This window comes from Zophobas morio, unplaced genomic scaffold (genome assembly GCF_036711695.1).
Source record: "Zophobas morio isolate AGI-343-1 ecotype UQ-CSIRO unplaced genomic scaffold, CSIRO_AGI_Zmor_V1 ptg000031l, whole genome shotgun sequence".
NCBI classification, from domain to species: domain Eukaryota; kingdom Metazoa; phylum Arthropoda; class Insecta; order Coleoptera; family Tenebrionidae; genus Zophobas; species Zophobas morio.
Window position 1 is genome coordinate 8,534,764 of NW_026972136.1, and position 25,584 is coordinate 8,560,347.

Sequence of the window (25,584 nt, forward strand, 5' to 3'; positions counted from 1 at the left end):
TGACATTTCATGTGGTAATTTCTTGAAAGAAATAGAGATTTTGAAATTACGCTCCGCCCCCCAGCTGACGACGAATAAAAAAATTCATCACATCTGAGACAGGGGCGGGTGGGTGGGGCTTATATTTTACCTTCTTTTTTTCTTAATATGCATTGTCATCTTCTCACAACAAGAAACTTAAAATATCTTGAAAATGGTAAATTTTTCTACAGAAATGTGGATTTTGTAATTAAGCTGCGTCCTTCGAAGTGACAATATCTCGATCTATAGAGTTTACTTTCAACAACATAATACTTAAAACATAATTCTTACCTCGAATTCACCATTTGATTTTTTCAGTATTTTATTATTGAAATGGATAAACCCCACCCACCCGCCCCATCTCAATTGCGATGAATTTTTTTATTCGTCGTGAGACCGTGGGGTGGAGCTTAACCGCAAAGTCCATATTTCTGTACAAAAAATTACGGAGTGAAATATGTTTAAAGCATTATCGTATTGTTTTGAGAAAAAACAGGGAACAAAGAAGGGAAAAACTTTACAAAATTTTGCTAACTAAGTAGCACTAATAAACAGTGAAGGCTTGATTTCTGTAGTATTGTTTGATTTTCAAATAAATTGTTCCTTAGATAAAAACTCACTTCTACCAGGGGCGGCTCATGACTTGAAAAATTGATGAGGCACAGCACAAAACGCTCTAAAATATAAATAAATCAAGATTACTTAAATATTTTCTATTTAGTCAAATAAACAAATTTGTAAACTCATTTAACTGTCCACAAAGAACCAACGTGAAGGTGTAAGGAGGTCTTGCAAGGAAAGGATGAGAATGACAGGACAAAAGGAAAGGGAAGCGTGGTCAGAAAAAACTAATATAACTTCTAACAAAAAACAAAATTAAAATAAACTTTAAAGGAAACATATCGAAAAAGATCAAATACAACATAAAATAAAGCTAATTTTATTTATAACAAAAAACAAAATGAAAAAAATATAAAATATAAACACGGATTTATTTTAAATTTTTTTTATGGATCAATTAACGATTTACTCAAATCAGGAACCGGCGGTTTTAATTCCTTAACTACATACTTTTTTATCATCATATGTGAAAGTAGAAAAAACAGAACTGCCATTGTCATTTAACGTTAGTAGAGAAAAATTCCGATTTACTCGTAATCTTAAATAACGATTACCGAAATCAAATTATGACAAGCACAAAGCACTAACGCGACCCACGCAAACGTAGGCACTTTTAAGACAAAATTCTGTTACCGAAATTTTGAATCAATTTATACACACACAGATTTGTGGCAAAACAATCAACGGCCTAATTTTGAATACTCCTGCGAATGCAGACTGCATTGCAATCGCACGTTCCCCGCGCAAATAATATAGTTGTCCATCTCTTTTGCAAGCACGGAAATGAGGCTAGCCTCAATTTTGTCTTTTTTCAACTCATACCGTTTATAAGTGTATTGCAGGTTGCTTGCCTATTAACGACATGATTTCTATATATGCTGTAGAGGCAAGCTTCGAGTCGGCCTCATTCGCGTCACAAAATACATGTTGTGCCGAGTGTTTAAGCGCGCTGTTTAATTAAGGGAGCAACGAGTACCTACCGAGATAAAAATAAGAATATAATTTTCTATATTTATTTTTAAAATTTTAGAAAAAAGACACAAATTATTGGCCGAAATGTGTCCGTATAAAATAAAAAAAATCCTAATAAGGCGTAAAATTCATTGGTGAGGCACTGCCTCACCTGCCTCATAGGACAAGCCGCCCCTGACTTCTACCCTAGCGTATGGTTGGAAAACAACCTAAATAAAGTTACAGGTGCCCATAACAAGTCTGAAGACATTTTATTTAGCGTATTTGCTTCAAATAATTTAATAAAAAACTTGACAAATTATAATGTCAAGTTTGACGTGGAACGCCTGCTATTATACACTGCGTTTCAAATAAAATGCACCACCTAGAGGGAGTAGGTGTAGAATGTTGAAATTTGGTGGAGAAGACTATTGCATATAGACAAACATTTGATTAAAATTTGAACTAAAAATTACAGCTTGTTTAGATAATATACCGGGTGTTATTCGATTTTGATTAATTTTTTGATTATGTTTTAAAGACACTTGAGTAAGATTCTTTTGCAATTTGACTTGACATTTGTCATGATTGTGCTTGCAAAAATGCTACGAGTTCGCACACGAGGTAATTTTCAACAGATAACACCTATTGAAAGAGGGCGAATTATTGGGTTGCATGAGACTGGTTTACCATTTCGGGAAATCACCAGAATACTAGGCCCAACGCATTCTACGATATTAAGAACAAGTCGAGAATGGAACAACGAAGAGCTACAAATGGGTCGCAGGGGTACCGACCGTTTCAGAGTCACCCAAGAACGCGAAGATCATTTGCTAAGAAGAAGTGTTATTCAATGCCCTTGGTAACCATAACGATCAGTCTGGCTGGACTGGATGATACCAATTGGGCACAGAATCGGAGGAGTACCATCTACCGCCAAATTCGTTCCTTTAGCTTGAGATCTTATGGTCCAAACTGTAAACTTCCCTTACCACAAGAACACAAAACTACCAGGCTTCACTGGTACTAAGACAGACAGCAGTGGCTGTAATAGTGGAATGTCATAATGTTTAGAAACGAGTCTAGGTTTTGTTTGTGGCACTCTGATGGACGCATACGTGTTCGAAGGCCTCGAGGCCAAAAGTAAAATCTGGAATTTGTACAGAGACATCATACCGCTCTAACACCTGGAGTAATGATATGTGGTGGTATACACATCTGTTGAAGTACCCCCTTAGTGTTCATTCCAGGCACGCTAAATGCCCGGCGTTACATCGATAACGTGTTAAATCAAATTCTTTTTCCTTACCTCTAGAACCGTCGAAGAACATCTTTTCAACAAGATAATACGTGGTCTCATGTGGCCATATTAACTTAAAGAGTGTTTGAAGAAAATAACGTCAACTTCTTACCCTGGCCTGCCCGATTACCAGATGTATCAACAATCGAACATGTTTAGGATGTAATGCATAGAAGGCTGCGCAATTTACCATATCCTCCAAAGACTTTGGAAGAATTGCTACAAAAAATTCAAAATGCCTGGAATGAGATACCCCGACAGGCAATAGATCATCTCATTTTAAGCATGCCTAGAAGAATACAGTCTTGTATTCGCGCACATGTAATTTTAACACATTTTTAACATTTCTTGTGTTAGACATTTTATTTTTTCTTTGAAATTTTAATCAAATGTTTGTCTATATGCAATAGTCTTCTCCACCAAATTTCAACATTCTACGCCTACTCCTTCTAGGTGGTGCATTTTATTTGAAACGCAGTGTAATTATAAAATGAGTGAAGTGAATTTTTATTTCAATTTATTTTTATTTATAATGACTGTGAATAAAATAGTATACCTACACTCGAACGTGTTTCATTCCCGTCTCAACGCCTGTTGTTGGCGTCGGTATGTAATATACTATTACAGTTCAGCATGTGCTCGGTTTGAAAATACTCTGCCAACATGGCCGCTGCCAGAACAAAGAATTTACCTGATGTCAAATTATGCCACACTTTGTCAACGATTCAAACAAAGAATTTTCATTATATTATATTATGCCATTATCCAAGTGATTGGTTACTTAAAACAATTAGCTTTGAGAGTTTATATCGTGGACTGTCCTCAATTTATCCCAAACAAAACACATGATAAATAAACACAAAAATGATTTCCACGTTGCGAGAAAATATGTCTCAGTCATATAGCTTTCCACGTTGCGAGAAAAATATCCCGGTGATGTGATGATAATACAATGATAATAATTGCCAAAGGGGAGATTTTTTTTTAATCCTCGCGTACCTCAGTGCACGATATTATGAATTCTATCGCACTTTCCACGGTTTTTTCCCAAAGTGGAACAACGTTAGGTTAATTTAACTGCCTTAAATGAACTATTAACAATCTTGTATGAGGAAACACTTAAGTATAAGCATCCAGAAACCTTATTCATAATTTGATGAACAAAGAATGACTCCTGACTAAGTGAAGCTCATGAAATCTCATGCAAGTACTTTATCTGAACAAATCTCATGACTATTAAATTGTGTTAGAACCAGTTAACGATTAAAATCCTAACGTGAACTGTAAATTTACAAACAATAAATCAAATTTACACCACGTGTTGGCGTCGGTCGAAAATTCGCATATATATCCGCTTGGAAAAACCGCAAGAATTAGGCACGCGTGTTGGGGAAACTGTGGCGTCATCAGCGGTACGATTAATTTTCGTTAAACAAAGGCTTCCCCCTTTTTATTAACTACCAAATCAACTAAACTTAACCTAGCCACGTGGTTTCACCCACACCAAATAAACCAAAAGTGATGTGTCACGACCAAAGACTTCAAATATATATAGACCGGCGATAGAACGAAAAAGCTGAAGCTAACCGGTCGCCATTTTGGATGTGACCGAAACCGCGGGAAGTTTAAAATCGTATACAATCGACTTCATATGAATAGTGAGTTTGCACACCATACACACACAAACTAATAAACCTCAACAATACTATAATTGCTGAATCTTAAATGCACGGAAACACGATCAAAAGAACCAAAGAAACTGTGATCACATCCACGTCACAACTGAAAGTGATACATAAGAAAGAAATAGGTTATGGGTATGGGTTGTTGCGGTGTTATTAGCGACAGAAAAGTAACAGCAATGGCGGCGATTTCTGTTGACACAACTGCTTCACGAAATACAATAGAATTTAGGGTGACAGCCAGTCTATATATATTTGAAGTCTTTGGTCACGACCCTCTAGCAAGCCAGCACACCTCGCTACCAACCCCCTAACTAAAATTCCCTAGCAGAACTACCAACCATCAGAAAAAGAACTAAACGTGCACATGGTTGCCTATATTTAACAATTTTCTTATTTTTTTTCAATTTCAAATTATTCAAATGTGATTTCGCGCCGTTGTTAATTTTTTTAGCGCGTAATTTTAATCAAATTTGGTCACCACAAGACACTTCATATTTCTGCCGCTTACTAAATTACTCTTTATCCGGTCTTTGCAAACTAGCTAGTTATTAAACCACGCTGTGCATTTCACGCCGATGCGAGTCTTCCCATGAAGTGTCAATTTCAACATCTACTTGGGCAATGACAAAACCGCGTTAGAAGAAAACACACATGAATAAATGATATTAAATCATGTGTTATTTCAAGTGGTTGATTAAATCAAAATTCGTTCACCGATTACCTTGTGGGCTGAAACCCCCATATCGTATACAGAAAAAACACATTCAGTACGATGAAAATCACAATAAACTGGTTTCGGAAACGCTGTGCTCCAGAAAGGCATCGTCGAGAATAAATGTTCGAATTCAGGTGGCACAAATGTTCAACCTACAAGAGAATAATGAAACGTGAAACAAACTAAAATTTTTTATTTTAATTCAAACCAGGACACCACTTACGTCACAAATATCGAGGAAATAAGTTGAATAACAGATGACTCTATAAAAAAATCAATGTCATATGAAACATTTACAAATTCACATAAAAATTAACTAATCTGAACACAAAACTATTAAGAATATGATCTTTTTAAGGAAGAATTTTTGTTATTGTACAAAACAATTCATATTAAAGATTCCATTGCATTTTTAATACAAAGATTGAATTATCTTTATTATTATTAAAATGTTCAAATGAAGTGTCTGTTAAAAAATCCTCGAACAATGAGTTCCTACCACAGTATTAAAAAAAACTGTTATTCAATTTGAAACCTGATTCTGGTCTTTCAGTAACGCTTACGTTCTCTTGAAAACAGTGTCGACTTACATGGCAGATATCAATAACAACCTACAAAAGTTAAAATGCAATTATTAATATCGCAATGTCACAAATAATGGCCACTCTCGCTTGATAAAAGTAAACAAAGTGCCTCACTCATCGATTATTATAACTTTATCGGCAAGACTAAAGTAGTCACCTCCAAAAAAAACAGATAAGTCGACTTGGTGACCTTCGTCCTTTCCTTTCTATACAATATACCTAAACATAAACAAACTAACGCTGACATGATTCCACTTTCAGTCTTCACACCGCAAACATGAACCGTTCAATAACCACTCTCACCGCAGTACTATTAATCATCTTCAGTACCACCGTTTCTTGTGAGTGTACAAAAGGCAAACGTGCTTCAAGTTTCGAAGTAGAATACCAATGGACGTTTATCAATTTCACCTGGGAAAATGAAAACACCTACAACGATGCGGTCACCACCAAAAGGTACATCCCGGAAAACAACGCCATGGCAGGAATCAAATTCTACAAAGACACCTTCTACATCGCCATGCCCAGGATATGCGAAGGTACGCCGGTGACGCTAGGCTACATCTCAACCAGTGACACCACCCCAAAATCTGAATCCTTGATCAGTCCATTCCCTGACTGGAACACCAACGACTTGACCAACCACACGTGCGATAAACTCGAAAACGTCCAGAGTATGGAAATCGACGCTGACGGGATCATGTGGGTTCTGGATGGGTTCCGCAAACCCACGTCAAAGTGTCCCCCAAAACTTGTCTTGTACGATTTAAACAACGAAGCCAAAGTTGTCCAGAGTTTCACTTTTCCAGAAGAAATCAGCTTGAGCAAGGGTGGTTTTTTGAACGATTTGGTGGTGGATGACAGTGACGGCGGGTTTGCTTACATTACAGAGCACGGTTCTGTCGATCCAGGCATAGTTGTGTATTCTAGAGCCCAAAATCACGCCTGGAAGATTCGGGACGCGTCAATGTTTGCCGAAATTGATGCAACGAATTTCGTGGTTGACGAAGTTGTTTTTAATAAGTTGGCACCAGTTGATGGAATCGCGCTTTCACCGAGGAACCCATCGGGACCCAGGCAGCTGTATTATTGTGCACTTACTGGGGTAAATCTTTATTCTATTAGTACGGAGATTCTAAAAGATGAAACTGCGTGTTCTGGGGGTGAGTGGAGGGTTAATGTTACACACATTGGGGCCAAGTCAGCTCAGAGTGATGGTATGGTGGTTGATAATACCGGGGTTTTGTATTACGGGTTGCTTCCACTTTATGGTGTGGGGAGCTGGAATAGCAGTGGATCGTTTGAAGACGCTGGGGTTGTGTATGCGAATAATGGGACGATGATTTGGACCGATAGTTTTAGTTTTGATGATAAAGGGTATTTGTATCTTCTGGCTAATAATATTCATAAGTATTTTCTCACACAATGTGCGTTTGACTCTACTGAACCTTATGTTAAATTTAGAATTTTAAAACATTTTACTGGTACTCAAAGTTATTTACACTAAGCAAACTCTGTATTTTTATGTGATGATAAATGTATATATTTTTTTGTTCACACATTAATTTCATTCAAGGAACTGTAGGAAAATATTTCTTCATTAAATTATAAAGAGAAAGTTCGAAAAGTCAAGGTAAGTTCTTCTAGTGTAGAATTTTTTAAAAATTCCAAAAATTGTAATTTTTCAATGGGTGATTCTGAAAAAAACGCTTAGAGTTATTGAAGAAACGAGCCTCAAAGTGACTTGTGCGGCTCGAAATCTACAAGAAAATGTATTTAATTAAGTTTCGAAATTGGTCGAAAATGAGTCGAAATTTGAAGGTGTCGGAAAAATTTCACTTTTGAAAAAATTGTTTAAAAATCCACTTTGGAGTATAGATCTCGATATGGATATTCTGCCCTCCCGAAATGTCGATCCCATAAATTTGAACGAAGTTACCACACCATGACATTTTACCAAAACTTCAAAATTCTACCTGTCAACAAATGATAAAACATCACCCAAAATCTCAATCCGATGAGTCTACGACGACGAAAATCCAAACCCGACGACGAGGAGGAAATCGAAATTGATTTTATAAAAGAGGATATTATCTTATGGCCCTTAGAAGACAAAGCCGACGACGGCAACGACGACGATGATGATGACGACGACGACGACAACGACGACAATGACGGAGACAAAAGTAAATCCGAACCATAGCCTAGCAGACTTCCTTCACTTCAGTTGTTACGTTCTAGAGGAAATTGTTTTAACTGAAGCGCCTCAAGAGCTACCCAACAGCACCAGTTGCACCTCCTTGAATGTAAACTACGACAACAACAGCATCCATAGCAAATTGTCATCCATCTCGAGCTTTGACGGTCCAATAGCGGATGTCTACCGCAAACGTCGCCACGGATCTAACAGATGTAATTTCAACGAATTTCACAATTTGGGTTAAATTTTATGGTAAGGTTTTAGTTAGAAACAACACTCGCACACGAATTGAACCCACCGTTCTCAACCACGTCCTGGACATTCTCTCTATTTGTTTTTGGAAATGTTCGACAGGATGCCAGCAGTTGCCCGACAAGCAGTAGTCGACTATTAGCTTTGCTCACGAAATAAAATGTTTTTGGTTTTTGGGAGTCATATTTCCTTCCTAAGTAAACAAATGGGTTATAGTTAAGTTTTCTTATCCGTTTTACTAAGAAGCCGCAGAGCGAATAGATATATTATTATATTTAAATATCGAAAATTCCGAATCTTGTAGCATTTTTGTTAAGTTATTATTTAGTGACAGTGTGAAAAATTGGGTGGACAAAAATTATGAAAACAAAAAAAATAAAAAAACAAAATGTCAATATGGTTGGTGTATTCAACTATTGCAAAATTTGGCACATCTCATTTTGGCGAATTTTCGAAAAAAAAAACAACTTCTTAAGGAAAAGGGCTTTTTAGTCTTAGTGGAAGGTGCTGGAATGCTTGGAAAAAGGTGAAACCTTTCATACGACCAGGTGTTGAAAAATACTTTTGACGAAGTTGCTTCAAAAGCCAGATGCAAAGTCGTATCTCAAATTTTGCCAGATCATTTTGGAGATTCTGGAAGAATCAAGTAGAAAAAAATTCTGCAGGCCGCAATCATGAAAAGAATCTCTTTTGATAATTTTTGCAAGGTTGTCGAGAAAAGATAAAAATTTGAAACTCTAGGATGGAAATTTCAGGTAGGACTTTTGCCCATATTTTATTTTGGCGATTTTGCAAAAAATGGTGGGAATTTTAGTAGAAATGAAGCTCAGAAAATTTTGTAGAACTTAAAATCACCAAAAGAATCTCCTTGATAATTTTTGAAGTTGGTCGGAAAAAGTCAAACATACGGGAAGTCAGTGGCGGCTCGTGACTTTGAGACGGGGAGACACAATTTGATTGATAGATATAAAACAGGCCGTTATTACCAATTAATAGGCGAAATTGTATGACGGAAATAAATACAAAAATACAGTCAATAAAAGTAAAAAAGTATTTGTCCACTTACTTTTAGTTTAACTCATTACTGAGGAGACACACAAAACAATTTGTTATTTTTTCACAACCGCACATTCGCAAAAATTTATTATACGTGGTATGTCTATTAACATATTTATGAAAGTGTCGCTTTGCTATGAACACTTTTTTAATTAATAAATCGGGGGTTGCTCCCTCTTTTAGTAAATATTCAACTGAATTCATATTTTTATTTAAAATAAAACACTTTCACTTGCGCAAAACAAAAATGAACTCCCGTAGTTGAATTATTGCTAGCGGTCACTGTTTCAAATGTGACTCCTTTCCAGACAAATACAGCGACTGGAGATGCTGTTTCCATGGCAACGGTGTAAACAAAAAGTCTAAATGAGTCATTATTGGGTTTCCCTTTTTTTTATCGCGACCTCACCAACGATATATTCAAGGCACAATATCTTTAGATGTCAGTTTTGATATATTTGGTACCAATGGAGCGTGATAAAAAAAATTTAGTTTTGGTAATAATTATGACGCAAACTTCCGGATAATTTTTTAAATATTGAAAGTTACTGTTTTGCGATGTCCAGTGTATTTGTAGACATTGTACCCCCTGCAGGAAGTAAGCTTGTTTAAAAATGTACAAAAAAATCTGGGATATACATCTCAAAACACACAGTGTTTGGTCATAATTCCGGACCAACATTTTCGAAATATTTGGTTTCAAAGTCGAATTTTCAAAATATCCAAAAATTACTAGATTTCATTTTGGTGATTTTGGAAAAATGGTGGAAATTTTCTAAGAAATGAAACCGTAAACTTCTGGAGGTCAAAATGAATTAAGTCAATTTTTTTGATAATTTTCAGCTGTACTTGGAAAAAGGTAAAAAAGTTCATACGTGTCGAAACTGAAAAATTGAGCTCTTTACAAAGTTGCCTAAAACAAAAATTTTCCGAATATTCGGCTTTAAAGTAAAATTTTTAATGTCTCAAATTTCGCCATTTTTTATTTTGACAGATCCACAGATCGAAATCAAGAAAATAATCATTTTTGATAATTTTCGAAGGGAAAAATTTCATACTGAAAAATTTCATAGTATTGACAAATTGAGCATTTGGCGAAGTAGTTTAAAAATCCATAAAAAAACTGGGATTTAAATTTTGAGCTGAACTGAAAAATGCTCCAGGACCAACATTTACCGAATATTCGGTTTCAAAGTCAAATTTTTAAAATAAGTCAAATTGTCATATTTTAGTTCGGCGATTCTAGTGAAATGGTAGGAATTTTTGAAGAAAAGAAATCATAAAAACTACTGGAGGTCAAAATAAACGAAAAAAATTCTTTTGATAATAATTTTCAACTGTACCTGGGAAAGAGTCAAAAATCTGCCAGGCTGAAAAATTGAGCTTTTGATAAAGTTGCCTAAAAAACCATAAAAGCTTTGGAATATCGATCGCGACAACTTTAACCGAAAAATCAAAATTTTCAAAATATTCTCATTCCAATCATTTCATTGTGAAATTCTGGAAAATGGTAGAAAAAATTACACTAAAAAAAACTTCCATAGAAAATGATCAAAATAATCCCTTTTGATCATTTTCGAAGATTAACGGTTCTCGGGAAAAAGTGAAAAATTTCATAGGGGAGAGTAGTGAAAAAATGGAGTTTCTGGCAAAGATGCCTAAAATAAAAAAAAATTCGACAAGCTGAATCAAAAAACATTGCGTACTGAATGTTACGAACTAAGATATTTAAAATACATATTTGGTTTCAGAGTGGAATTTAAAAAAAAAACTGACCAATTTCATGTTCGCGGTTGTGGAAAATTGGTAGAATTATCGAAGAAATGACCGGAAAACACCTTTTGGATCGCAAAATCAAGAAGAGAATCTTTTTCATAGTTTTTTAAGGTTGTCATGGAAAGGCCAAAAGCTTCATATTGAAAAAATTGGGCTTGCTAGGGGAGGTATTGACAAATTGGGCTTTGGACGAAAGTACTAGCCCCGCACACCCGCCCTTTATTTTCTTAAAAGAGTAGGTCATTTGCCAAGATCAGTTTTATTTTGGCAAATACTAGCTGGCCTATCCGCCCTTGATTTTCATTAGGAGATATGTCATTTGGCAAAATCAATCTTATGTTAGCAAGTACTAAACCCGCCCACCCACCCTTTATTTTTTTGGAAGAGCAGGTCATCTGCCAAAATCAGTCTTATCTTGGCAAGTGCTAGCCCCGCCCACCCACCCTTATTTTTTTAGAGGATATGTCATTTGGAAAAATCAGTCTAATCGTAGCTAGTGCTAGCCCCGACCACTCGTCCTTTATTTTCTTAGAGAGTAGGTCATTTGCCAAGATCAGTTTTATTTTGGTAAATACTAGCTGGCCCACCTACCATTTATTTTCATTAGGGATATGCCATTTGGCAAAATCAATCTTATCTTACCCAAGTACTAGCCCCGCCCACCCACCCTTTATTTTCTTGGAAGAGCAGGTCATCTGCCAAAATCAGTCTTATCTTGGCAAGTGCTAGCCCCACCCACCCACCCTTATTTTTTTAGAGTATGTCATTTGGGAAAATCAGTCTAATCTTAGCTAGTTCTAGCCCCAACCACTCGTCCTTTATTTTCTTAGAGAGTAGGTCATTTGCCAAGATCAGTTTTATTTTGGTAAATACTAGCTGGCCCACCTGCCCTTTATTTTCATTAGGGGGTATCTTATTTGGCAAAATCAATGTTATCTTAGCTTAAGTACTAGCCCCGCCCACCCACCCTTTATTTTCTTGGAAGAGCAGGTTATCTGCCAAAATCAGTCTTATCTTGACAAGTGCTGGACAAAATTTTGGAATGTGTTCAAACAAATTTATAAAGCAACCCAACATTGCTCCATTTTCTTTTTTCGAAATATAGCTAAAAACACCTTCTGGACACAAAAATCAGGCGCGCAGAGCAAGAAAGGGAGTACAGAAAAATTGAGCGTGAGCTAAATAGAAAAACAGCTTTAAACAGCAGAATTTTATGGTTTCAAATATTTTTGGCATCTTTTTTACTATTTTTTTTTGCTACTCAGAGCTATTACTTAAACAAAATTTGAATTGTTTTTAATATCTATAATCTACGTTTTCTGGCTTGAAACAAATAATCTGAAATTTGACATGTAAGAAAGCAAACATCTATTCACAATTTGTTTCAATAAATTGTTTCAAATAAAGAATAGTTTAAAAATAAGTCATTTCATGCATGTATTTATTACTAAGAAAATAGTGCTACGACGGAAATTTCAGCCAAATGGCTAATATGGAAGAATGTGAAATAAGGGTACTTTTTCTCAAGCGCCCTCTATGTGATAGTAGTTTAAACATCGGTTTTCATGCTGTCTTCATTCGTCTTGTAACTAGTAGCAAGCTCATATATAAATTCGGATGGATTTTTTTTATCAACCATCCAGTGATCCCCAAAAACTTAGACTGGAACTATTTATATCTATTTAATCAATGAATAAATTGAATAATTCTTGAAACTGTTAACTTGGATGTGAAATATGTCTTCACAAAAGTGTTCGTTTTTACTGTTCTGTTTCTGAAAGAAAATATTCCAAAAGCCATTTTACCTTCTCTAACCTAAAACAAAACAGTTTTACAACATCCTTTTCTTCCAGTGAAGACTATATCTACGAATTTCTTAAATACATATAAAAATCAAACAGAGGCCTGACCACAACTTGTTCTGACTGTCCATGCACGTCATGTAGCACGTGATTTCCAACTTTTTAACAAAATTGACCTAAAATAGAAAAATTAAAAAACACAGTAAAAAATTAATATATTTCAAGGGAAAACTATTACCAAAAATGTATCAATCGAAAAATGAAAATATTTTCACAAACAGCATGAAAAAGTACCTACAGAAGACGCATATATTACCATACAGGAAGAAATTTTGTAAACTAATTACAACAATACATTATATTTAAGATAACCAAAAGTTTTTAACACGAATGCTATCTACAACCCGAACCGGGCCGGAGTTCGCCGAGGCGTTGCCCCTGCCGACACGATCTCCTGTCCTTTATTCATGGCAGCTTCTCTCTTCTCGGCCGCCTCTTTCCGAGCCCTCATCTCCTCCTGAGCCATCTGCATCTGGTTCTCCATTTCCTGGAGATGTTCTGCCGCTTGCTTCTTCTTGGCCCGTCCGCTTTTGCCCGTTTCTTTCAGAGAGAAGAACATGGGACCTAGTTCGGCCAACCAGTGGCCGTCCACGGAGGTGACACACTGCATGTACTCGCGGGCTGTCATTACCAGTTCGTGGTAGACCACGTAGTCGGGTGTGCTTCCGAGGCCGAAGAGAGCCGAAGTGGGGTGGAGGTGACACGGCATGCCGGTACGGCAGTTGACGTATTCGCCGATGCCTTTGAGTCGGGCGGCTTGGTGGAAATAGGCTGGAAAAAGACAGGATTTTTAACGGATTTCATGTTAAGGCACAGTACTTGAATTGTTAACAATTTGGTCAAGCGGCTTATTAATTTGTATCTATTTTGATGGCAACTTAAAGAAAAATGTGTCAAAAGTAAAATTATTCATGTAATAAGGTAAAACATGGTTGCACTAAAATGTTCACATCTTCGTATATACCAGATCATTAATAAGTAACCAGCTTCTAATGTTTGTTTTATCAGCTGTCTATAAAAAAACGACATTAAATAAGGAATCAAGAAGATAACATGGGGAGAGAAAAAGAACTTAAAAAAAAAAACAAAAATAAAGAAGGACAGAAAACGAGTAGAACTTCAAAATTACAAAAAATTCGAATTTCACAACTTTTTCACAAATGATATATATATTTCTTGTAGATTTTGAGCCGCAAAAGTCACTTCCGAGCTCACTTCTTCGATAAATCCAACCGTTTTTCCAGAATCACCCATTGAAAAATTACAATTTTTGGAATTATAAAAAAATTTGATTCTAAAACAAAATTCTTCGAAAATATTGCTCAGTCACCGTAAACATGCTCCATTTTTGGAATCAGCACGTCGAGATGTATATTCCAGAATTTTTTGAGGACCTTTTGGCAACTTTTCCAAAATTGAAATTTTTCCAATGGGCCCCCCTTCTTCAAATTTCGACCAAATTTTGAGATTTTCGGAACTTAACTAAATACATTTTCTTGTAGATTTCGAGCTCTAGAACTCACTTCCGGCATCATTTCTTTGAAAACTGCAACTGTTTTTCCAGAATCGACCGTTGAAATATCCAGATTTTTGAAATTTTGTTGAAAATTGGTCGATATCGAAATTTTTAGAAATTTTCAAAAATTCGCATTTCGTGCCGATTCTTTCGAAAATGACTTTTTCAAAAATGAAATTTTTTACTTTGTCCGGGCAACTGCGAGAATTACCAAAAGAAAGATTCTGTTGTTGATTTAGGCTTTATTTCCTCGAAAATGCCTACTATTTTTCCAGAATCACCAAAAAAAAAAGAAAATCTATGAAATTTTAAAAATTAATCCATGAATTTTCATACAGCATATGCGAATGGGATGAACTTGGAAAAAGACATAAGAAACGGACAGAAAACTGACAAACAACTCTTCTAAATTCTGGACAAATATCAGTGTAAAAATTTCGGGCAAATTTTGAAATTTTCGATACGCAACTAAATACATTTTCTTATAGATTTCGAGCTCTAGAACTAGTTTTCGGCCTCGTTTCTTTGATACCTCAAACCGTTTTTCCAGTATCGTCCGTTGAAATATCGAAATTTTTAGAAATTTTCAAAAATTTCGCTATTTCAACGGACGATACTAGAACAACGGTTGTAGTTATCTAAAAACGAGGCCGGAAGTGGGTTCTAGAGCTCGAAATCTACAAGAAAATGTATTTAGTGAAATTTCGAAAATTTTGTTGAAAATTGGTGGAAAATTGGGGTATTTTGCATATTTTTATATATTTCAAAGGACGATTCCGGAAAAACCATTGGAGTTATCGAAGAAATGAAAGCGAATATGACTTCTGCGGCCCAAAATCTACAAGAAAATGTATTTAGTGAAATTTCGAAAATTTTGTTGAAAATTGGTCGAAAATTGGCGTATTTTGCATATTTTTGAATGTTTCAAAGGACGATTGTGGAAAAACCATTGGAATTATCGAAGAAATGAAAGCGGATATGACTTCTGCGGCCCGAAATCTACAAGAAAATGTCTTTAGTGAAATTTTGAAAATTTTCTTGAAAATTGGTCGAAAATTGGGCGGATTATGCATATTTTTATATATTTCAAAGGACGATTCCGGAAGAACCATTGGAGTTATCCAAGAAATGAAAGCGGATATGACTTCTGCGGCCCAAAATCTACAAGAAAATGTATTTAGTGAAATTTCGAAAATTTTGTTGAAAATTGGTCGAAGATTGGGGTATTTTGTACATTTTTGAATGTTTCAAAGAACGATTCTGTAAAAACCATTGGAGTTATCGAAGAAATGAAAGTGGATGTGACTTCTGCGGCCCGAAATCTACAAGAAAATGTATTTAGTGAAATTTCGAAAATTTTGTTGAAAATTGGTCGCAAATTGGGTGGATTTTGCATATTTTTATATATTTCAAAGGATCATTCTGGAAGAACCATTGGAGTTATCGAAGAAATGAAAACGAATACGACTTCTGCGGCCCGAAATCTACAAGAAAATGTATTTACTGAAATTTCTAAAATTTTGTTCAAAATTGGTTGAAAATTGGAGTATTTTGTAAATTTTTGAATGTTTCAAAGGACGATTCTGGAAAAACCATTGGAGTTTTCGAAGAAATGAAAGCGGATATGACTTCTGCGGCCCGAAATCTACAAGAAAATGTATTTAGTGAAATTACGAAAATTTTGTTGAAAATTGGTCTAAGACATCGAAATTTTAGAAATTTTAAAAAATTCGCATTTCGTACCGATTCTTTCGAAAATGTTGCTCCGTGACCACCAACACGATATATTTTTGGAATCAGTATGTCGAGATCTACATCCCTGAATTTTTTCAGAATTTTCAGACAACTTTTGTAAAAGTTAAATTTTTCCAATGGTCCCCCCTTCTTAAAATTTCGGCCAAATTTTGAAATTTTCGATACTCAACTAAATATATATTTTTGTAGATTTCGAGCTCTAAAACTCACTTCCGGCCTCGTTTCTTTGATACCTCAAACCATTTTTCCAATATCATCCGTTGAAATATCGAAATTTTTAGAAATTTTCAAAAATTTCGCTATTTCAACGGACGAAACGGTTGTAGTTATCAAAAAACGAGGCCGGAGATGGGTTCTAGAGCTCGAAATCTATAAGAAAATGTATTTAGTGAAATTTCGAAAATTTTGTTGAAAATTGGTCGAAAATTGGGGTATTTTGCATATTTTTATATATTTCAAAGGACGATTTTGGAGGAACCATTGGAGTTATCGAAGAAATGAAAGCGAATATGACTTCTCCGGCCCGAAATCTACAAGAAAATGTATTTATTGAAATTTCGAAAATTTTGTTGAAAATTGGTCCAAAATTGAGCGGATTTTGCATATTTTTATATATTTCAAAGGAAGATTCTGGAAAAACCATTGGAGTTATCGAAGAAATGAAAGCGGATATGACTTCTACGGTCCGAAATCTACAAGAAAATGTATTTAATGAAATTTCGAAAATTTTGTTGAAAATTGGTCTATATCGAAATTTTAGAAATTTTCAAAAATTCGCATTTCGTACCGATTCTTCCGAAAATGTTGCTCCGTGACCATCAACACGATATATTTTTGGAATCAGTATGTCGAGATCTACGTCCCTGAATTTTTTCAGGATTTTCAGACAACTTTTGTAAAAGTTAAATTTTTCCAATGGTCCCCAAAAAAGACGATTCTGGAAGAACCATTGGAGTTATCGAAGAAATGAAAGCGGATATGACTTCTGCGGCCCGAAATCTAGAAGAAAATGTATTTTGTAAAATTTCGAAAATTTTGTTGAAAATTGGTCGAAAATTGGGGTATTTTGCATATTTCTGAATGTTTCAAAAGACGATTCTCGAAAAACTATTGGTGTTATCGAAGAAATGAAAGCGAATACGACTTCTGCGGCCCGAAATCTACAAGAAAATGTATTTTGTGAAATTTCAAAAATTTTGTTGAAAATTGGTCGATATCGAAATTTTTAGAAATTTTCAAAAATTCGCATTTCGTGCCGATTCTTTCGAAAATGACTTTCAAAAATGAAATTTTTTACTTTGTCCGGGCAACTGCGAGAATTACCAAAAGAAAGATTCTGTTGTTGATTTAGGCTTTATTTCCTCGAAAATGCCTACTATTTTTCCAGAATCACCAAAAAAAAAAAGAAAATCTATGAAATTTTAAAAATTAATCCATGAATTTTCATACAGCATATGCGAATGGGATGAACTTGGAAAAAGACATAAGAAACGGACAGAAAACTGACAAACAACTCTTCTAAATTCTGGACAAATATCAGTGTAAACGATTTTAAAAGAAAAAACAAACAATAAAAAAATAGAACATTAAAATTAAAAAAAAAAACGCAAATACGATAAAGTATCAATCAAATATCTGAAATTGTGTAAAAGAAGTGAAAAAAGATAAGATTAAGGAAATTACAAATAAGTCAGATAGTGGTAGTCGAAAACAAGTTTACAATTTTTTTCATAAATTGAGGCCAAAAATTAGAAAAATAAAATGCGCAATATTATTAGAAACTTATAGCTAAATTCAGGAGTCAGCAGACAGGTAACATATAACTGAAAGATGTCCCAAAATGTTTCAGTATTTATAAAAAAAAGAAAAGAAAACTTAAGTGTGTCAAAGTGACTAAAAAATATCTACCACTAGAAATATGTAACGATTTGATAACAAGCTTTTAATTTTGTTTAACTTGCAATTATAAGAGCAAGATAAATATCCAAGTGAAAATAAATTTTCATTGCTGTTATATAACAGTTTTATAGACGAATGCCAGCAATATTTTCATAACTGTTACTAAACAAGACTCTAAGATTTATAACAATGTTTCATAACTCTCTTATTGCTGCCTCTGTAAATTTCTTTAGCACATTAAAACACACATAATTTGATAGCAGCCTTCCGTTTCGCGTCGAGTTGCTAGTAACGAAAATACGTACTGCCATAAAATAATTCTTTCAGACTATTCATTTATTACCTGAACAAATGCACTTTCGCACTATATCCCAGTCAGTTCCACACGACTTTATTTCCAGTTTCTGCTGTACGAGAATGTCTTTCAACTGTTGTCTGACTTCTCGCACCTTCCTCATCGCTTTGATGTGTATGAAATGTTCGTTGCACCAATGTGACGAATATTTGTTTTGTTTCCACTGATTATATACATTTAAATATGTTAAGTGGTCGCTTTCAGGTACTTGAAACTTTTCTCTAACACCGTCGGCTTCTTCTTCGCGACCTTTTGGACGGTAGAAAATAGAAGGTACTGACAACATCGACACTAAAACAAAACAAAATTTAAATATTTAGCTACAATTTCAATTATAAATGCGATTACCTATAATCAAAATTTCGGCAGTGCAGCCCATTTGGCTTGACACAATTAACATTTGACATTGAGGCGGGTCCAAAGGAAATTCGGCCATTTGACGGCCTAATTTGGTTAGGACTCCAGTGTGGTCCAGTGCCCCCAAAATCCATAGTTGATACAGTGAATTCAAGATATTATCCTAAAAACAATAAAACGGGCAAAGTTTAGAACACAATATTGTAACAATCATTAATTATAAATGGTGATTCATGGGTTGAATCATTAAACACATATACAAAAAATAAACAATAGATAGTATCTCGTCAACTTTAATTTTTGGTCCAAAGATTTTAAAACTGTGTGTTGGTACAACTCCAAATGAGATATTTTTTTTTACAATTTTTCTCCAGAGTTAACGTCAGATGCGTTTTTTTAAATTAATGAGTATGATATTATGCGAATAGGTGCTACAGTGCGATGTTACTTTTCTACTACGTTGTAAGGAAATACAAACGAGTTAAAATACGAAAAGTAAATTCATGAAATAAGCAAAGAATGATCGTATTCAAGATAGTAAATTTTCACTTTTAGCGACGTTTTGTTAATACATAGTCATCATTAGTCATAATCCATTAACAGCGTTACCATTATTTACTATACGTTTATCACGTAAAAGAATGCATCTCTCAGTGGCGTAGTTCTTTGTCTAAAGTACCATTTGTTCACGATATCACATATGTTAATTTTAACGGAACTAATTGTATTAATGGACCAATCAATGAGATTGTAATAAAATAAAAATAACCCACTCTGTCGTATTCATGTTTAATTAATTTGAAGTAATACTTTTAATGTCCACGTTCTTATGTAAACTAATTTACGATCTTTTGTTCTTCATGACCATTGCCAAGTTTTATTGACCATATTACGAATACATTATATAAAACGAAAATAAATTAAGTCGGTGGTTTTTCCAGATAAAATAAATTGTCTGAGTCATGCATCTTTTTGAACGTTCTCGCTTTTAACACTCTTTTATTTGTCCATCCAATTTGGTTTCTATTTTGCGTTTCCACGTGTCGAATTCTTTGTTTCGAAAAAAAAGCCAAGTATTTTTCTCAAAATTTTTATTTTTCTTACCTGAGGGGGTGGATCCATGAAATGAAACTGTAACAAATCTTGTACACCCAAAGATTTGAGAAGGAGTACGGTATTTGCCAAGTTGGTCCTCTGAATTTCGGGAACTGTAGTGACTAACAATTCTTCTTTATACTGTCTTTCAGTATACAATCTAAAAGCCTGTCCTGGACCTGTACGTCCAGCTCTGCCCGATCGTTGGTTTGCGTTGGCTTGACTTATAGGATAAATCTAAAATAATATTAACAAATTATTTGTAACATAAAAAAAATGTTTTAACTAAATACGATAAGTTAGTTAGGTTCCGAACTTATCAATACCTCCTCGTAAACGGATTCGATCTTAATTATAATACAGTAGTTTTGATTATCAAATAATGATACGAAGAATTCAACATAATTTTTTTCGACCGACTTTTTTTATTGTTGATGAAATCAACGAATTTATTATTACTTATTTACATCTAAAAATCGTTTGGCTCACGCCAACGCTTTTTTACAACTCCACGATAAAACGAAAAAACTATGAAAACTTATGACTATTGTTGTATAAGTAGTTTCTATGTATAGAAACACAGTTTTACTATTTTTTACAGTTGTTGAACAATATTGTTGTGAAATGATACAAAAATTGCCAATACGGAAGTACGAATCAATCGAGAATTCTGTTTACAAAGAATCTCATGGCATAGAAAAAAATCGGTTTTCACATTCCAGTTCAACACAAAATATATGTAACATTTGTTGTTTATAAAACTTCGTTTCCATTCACTTTACCATTTTTAATATAAAACCTTTTAAGCTGTTATTAAGCTATTAATATAAACAAGAATCTGCAAACTGACAGCTGACTTCTTTCATAGAGCGTGAAAGTCAGAGGTTGTCTCGGAATGCTGCCTGCTATCAAGGAATTTGTAGGTATATGTGACGTCACTTGGTAGCCGAATCCACGAAGTTGAAAAAAAAGCGTACATAATTAATTATTAATAATTTTCGAATCTGAAATCTGCAGAAAATTGACGATACGTCAACACGTGTTATTTTTGTTTTAACTGTTTATGGTTCATAAAAAGCACGTGTCAGGAAATTCACTTATTCAAAATTCACTCTTTTTTTATCGAATTATATACAGTTTCTGGATGGTTTTACTTAAGTATAAGTTAAGTATATTAATAGTTCACTGAGGGCATTTAAATCAATCATTTGAAATTGAAAATTAGCTGTTAAATTCATACCCAAGTTGGCTCCAAAAAGGGGGGTTTGGTTCAGGTCTAATTATTTTCTTACGGCTTGAATTTGACCATTTATTTTGATTGTTTTGAACATCAGTTAACCGCATATAAACTCTTCGTTGTTTAAAATTTTTATAAAGTGTGGCGTAATCAACTTAAGTAAGTAATTTTAATATTCATTCAGTTATATAGCTTGGTTTAATAGCTGGCTAGTTTGGGAAGACCGGGTAACAAGTATAATATGCGGCAAGTTTTTGGTTTTCTCGATTACATTAATTCGTAACATTTGATTTCATTGCTGAAGGTTATAGAGTGTTTTTCAATTGGAGAATAAGTCCTACTTAGCAGTTGGGAGTGTTTTTTGTCTCTCCAGAATGGAGGAACAAACATTTTTTGTGCTCCACATTGTCTGTTTTTCGCGACTTTCTTTGTTATTTTGGCGAGATGTTCGGGCTAACACACAACATAAAGTAACTTGCTTCACTTTTTGTTTTAATATACAGGGTGTTTACTAAACTTGCGGCAAAAATTCAAGAGGTTATGCCTTAGTTTGTTTAAAGATTTTTTTGTACTTCGATGATTTTCGGAAAAATTTTTCATCTACCAAAACTACTGAAAATAACTACCACCAGTTGGGAGGCTGCATCCACTTTTTCACTGACTGCCGAACTTTTTTAAAAATATTAAGGTTGTTTGTTATTGTATTAAACCCTTCAATTAATTTAATTTCTTAGATCTTATTCATTTTTCACTGGAGTAATATACATTAATGTTTTCAAATGGTTCCATAAATAAAAATTTGAAGTTTATACTTTTAGTATCCCGTATTTTCGAAAAAAAGTGTCTCCTAAAATGAAAGTCAAAATAATCCAAGGAATTACTTTCAGAATTTTTACCCCAAGTTTAGTAAACATCTTGTACGGTTTTTTTATAGAAGTTATTTTTACGTTTTGGAATTATATTCTGTTAATATAGATTTTTTTTATGTATACAAATATCCTATTATTTATTAAATAAAGAAAAGATAAAAAACATGTGATCACTGTATCCAATTCTAGTGACCATTGAGCCCCACGTTGGGATACAGTGAAGATAGTTTTAATTATGTTTTTGTAAACATTAATAAAAACTATATTTAACATCTTCATATTATACAGTTTTCATAAAAACATTCGCAAACGTATAGATTACACAGATCGTTGTTCGTTTAGGCCGATAATTATTATACAAAATACTGTTTAAAAAACTGTCCATTATGCCCCGGTCTCCCCTATTGTTTTCTCAAACGTCTAGGAAAATAGAGTTAGCCGTTATAGATTTTGAGTCAGCCTGTATAAATATTGTTATACAATTTTGACATGATTTCACAAAAAACTAAATGTTTAGAGTAAAAAATCAAGGTAGATTCATACACCACAAGTATAGGTATAAGTATGTTATTTTATAAAATTTTAGTAGCATTTACTACGCAAAACTTTCAGATGGCAATCACAGAAATTTTGTTTAACGTTTCACCATCTACACGATATTCCTAAAATATGTACAGGGTGTTTTTGAAAGGTACGTACAAAAAATTGACAGTTTTTCGCGAAATCTAAGAAGTCTGAAAAACTTATTTTGTGTTATCAAAATTATAAGGGGAAAATTAACCCTTATTCAACCTTTTTAGACGCTACTGAAGGATAAATAGGTAAAATTAATTTATTTTAGTGAATCCTAGCAAATGTAACAATAAAACTTTTGTCAAGACTAAATGTGGCTATAGCATCTTTTTATCAGAGGCGTACAACGAATTTGGACATAAATTTTAATAATACGTATCTCTAAAAGGAGAACACTTTTACCAGAACTTTTTTTAACTTTTAGCACCCATACTTCGAGACTAATTGCCGATTTTATTTTGTACGTACTTTTCAATAACACGCTGTATACAATTTCACAACAATTAGTCGTAGTTTCGGACATTATCTGCATAATAAAATAATAGTACTCGCTAAGATAAAACTGATTTTGGCAAATGACATACCCTCTAAGAAAAGAAAGGGTGGGTGGGCGGGGCTAGTACCTGCTAAAATAAGACCGAAACTGACCAAAGATGTTGACACTTTTTTAAATTTTCTGTAAATTAATACGAAATCAGTAAAAATTGATTTTTGATAAAAAAATATCGGTCTAAAGAATTTATGCAGTACTTCCCTCACACCCAGAGCGGTGACCTGATGCTTATCAGGTAATAGCGGGTCAGGTCAGGTTCAGTCAGGCCAGATATTTTGGTGATAATTTTTATCAAAATTAATCAATGAAGTTAACTGATTCATTTTTTTTTAAACAACATAAAAATAAATCTATGTTTAAATTAATTAAAAAAGATAAGATTCGACCAACTTAGATGTGCTCCAAAGTTTAAAATGCGAGCGCAGCGAGCACGTTCAAGTATATATTACAAATTTATTTATGATATCTCTATATATATTAAGAACCAGTTTTTGTTCGTTAAAAATATGAGTTTAAAGATTGTAATCACTAATGTTTATGGGGCTGAAATAACCCGAACTTGCTCGCTACGCTCGCCTTTAATTTACCTTCATAGGGAGACCTCAAGAATTATTATAATAAAAACTAAGTAGTCTAGTTGACCGTCGTTTATTCGTAAATGCTTTTATGACACTAAATTAACTAAAAAAGAACATTCCAAATGCGAGCGCAGCGAGCACATTCAGGTGTTATTCAGAATTATTCGTTGTGTCCCTGGGAAACTAAATTATTATTATTGAGAGAATTTTTTAGAGTCTAAAGAAAGTGAATCTTGAAATGAAAATTTAGAGAGATCGCGGCAACCTGAACATGCTTGCTGCGCTCGCATTCTAAAGATTTATTTTTTGAAAATAATAAGTTTAGACATTTGTTAGTATTACAAAACCTAGATAGCTTTGCTGAGATTCTATGTAATCACTTTTACAAAACTAAACTGCAAAAAAAGAACGCTTAGAATGCGAGCGCAGCGAGCGTGTTCGGATATTATTAAAAAAAAATCACAGTTGTCCCTGAGAAGCTATATTATTATTAACAAGAAAATGTATTTACCGACTACAACTGTTTGTGTGTTTAAGACACTTTCCTGAGAATCTAAAACTAAACTTCAAAAAAAGAATACATACTTAGAATGCGAGCGAAGCGAGCACGTTCAGATTTTATTTAAAAAAATGGTCTAGGGATACATAATTTTCAGAAAAATGGAGTGAGCCGTACTTGATTTGGTCAATAAAATAGAGTGGATTACTCAATATTTTTTTTTAGTTACCCTGTCTAAGGAATTACATGGTGTCCTCGATATTTCGTTAAATATTACAAGACCAACGTTGCATGCTTCTTCAAAGACTATACTTTAAAATTATTTTTAACTCTACATAGCATTCTGCTTTTAAGGCTTCTTCAGGTTTTTGATTTTTCCATTTTCCAATTTTTTGAATTTTCAATTTCCCGATTTTTCGTATTCTAGGTGGTCATGAGACGTCGAGAAAACATGAAAGTATCAGTTTGCCAGATGGATCCCATTACAATACTTTTTTAACACAACTAACAATAAATAAAAAGAATAAATAATTATAGGGAGGTGTTAAAATATAACCATCACTTTTGAAGATTTCTTATTAAACATTCGAAACTAGAATAACAAGTGGATGGGGAAAAACATCAACACTGCCCAAATATAATCAAGAGGTAGTTAAAATTCAAAACATTAAAAGTTGAAACATCTATTGCAATAATTATTTCTCTAGTTTACGCTTGGGGAGTATTCTTTGAAACTCTGGTAACAATACTGATTTAACGATTACAGAATATTTAAAATTCATTTTAACTTCCCCACAGAAAGTTAGGGAAGTATTTCAACAGGGTTCACCCGACGAATGACTACTTTCCTGTTTTCTCGGCGTTTCATGATCTCTAGAGTATGAAAAAGTACGTTTGTGTAGGCTTCTACATTTGTCTAACCATCTCCACCAAGAATTCGATGACGTGACTTTAAAATTTTGCGTAGTAAATGTTACTTAAATTTTATAAAATAACATACTCCTATACTTGTGATTTATGAATCCGCCTTAAGTTTTTACATTAGCATCCAGATTTGACAAAAAAAGTGTATAATGTTTTATAGTAATATAAGCGCGCTATTCTTCTGACTGACTAGTTTTTTCGTCTTCCAATAACTGACGTTGTATATATTTTTTTTGCTCAAAATTGGTTTTATTATTCGATTGTTCTGCGAGCAAGGTCATTCTGTCCTTTTTGAATGTGAAGTCTTGATTTCGATCTCCGGTATCTCCAGTTTTTTTCTCTCTCTATTAG

General features: G+C 34.0%; 3 protein-coding genes across 6 annotated transcripts in view; 2 read left to right on the plus strand and 1 right to left on the minus strand.

Moving 5' to 3' along the window:
- Positions 1-5,890: 5,890 nt before the first annotated feature.
- Positions 5,891-7,434, plus strand: LOC135139314 (protein yellow-like). Its single transcript, XM_064069510.1, has one exon. It carries the CDS (start codon positions 6,155-6,157, stop codon positions 7,382-7,384), a length of 1,230 nt encoding a protein of 409 aa, XP_063925580.1. The 5' UTR covers positions 5,891-6,154; the 3' UTR covers positions 7,385-7,434.
- A 254-nt stretch (positions 7,435-7,688) lies between these two features.
- LOC135139544 (ribosomal RNA processing protein 36 homolog) lies at positions 7,689-8,488 on the plus strand. Of its 2 annotated transcripts, none has more exons than XM_064069827.1 (3): positions 7,689-8,063; positions 8,119-8,289; positions 8,335-8,488. In XM_064069827.1, exons 1-3 carry the CDS (start codon positions 7,895-7,897, stop codon positions 8,343-8,345), a joined length of 351 nt encoding a protein of 116 aa, XP_063925897.1. In that variant the 5' UTR covers positions 7,689-7,894; the 3' UTR covers positions 8,346-8,488. The 2 variants fall into 2 exon arrangements, with proteins under 2 accessions (XP_063925897.1, XP_063925896.1); XM_064069826.1 differs by having other exon boundaries at positions 7,695-8,063; positions 8,342-8,488.
- A 4,673-nt stretch (positions 8,489-13,161) lies between these two features.
- Positions 13,162-25,584, minus strand: part of LOC135139394 (pre-mRNA-splicing factor ATP-dependent RNA helicase PRP16) — a 55,405-nt gene continuing 42,982 nt past the window's right edge. For all 3 annotated transcript variants that reach the window (XM_064069605.1, XM_064069606.1, XM_064069607.1), the window contains 4 exons: positions 20,010-20,237; positions 18,897-19,068; positions 18,537-18,839; positions 13,162-13,794 (listed from right to left, as the gene is read on the minus strand). In XM_064069605.1, the coding sequence (XP_063925675.1) occupies positions 13,361-13,794; positions 18,537-18,839; positions 18,897-19,068; positions 20,010-20,237 (1,137 nt within the window). In that variant the 3' untranslated portion in view covers positions 13,162-13,360. The remainder of the gene's footprint in view (positions 13,795-18,536; positions 18,840-18,896; positions 19,069-20,009; positions 20,238-25,584) is intronic.

Excerpts from the sequence above, each read along its gene's own strand:
- LOC135139544 (XM_064069826.1), top strand. The coding sequence starts at position 7,895 with ATGAGTCTACGACGACGAAAATCCAAACCCGACGACGAGGAGGAAATC. Across the intron at positions 8,064-8,118 it reads CGACAATGACGGAGACAAAA|AGGAAATTGTTTTAACTGAA; the intron begins GTAAATCCGAAC and ends GTTACGTTCTAG. Across the intron at positions 8,290-8,341 it reads TCGCCACGGATCTAACAGAT|TTAGAAACAACACTCGCACA; the intron begins GTAATTTCAACG and ends GTAAGGTTTTAG.
- LOC135139314 (XM_064069510.1), top strand. The coding sequence starts at position 6,155 with ATGAACCGTTCAATAACCACTCTCACCGCAGTACTATTAATCATCTTC.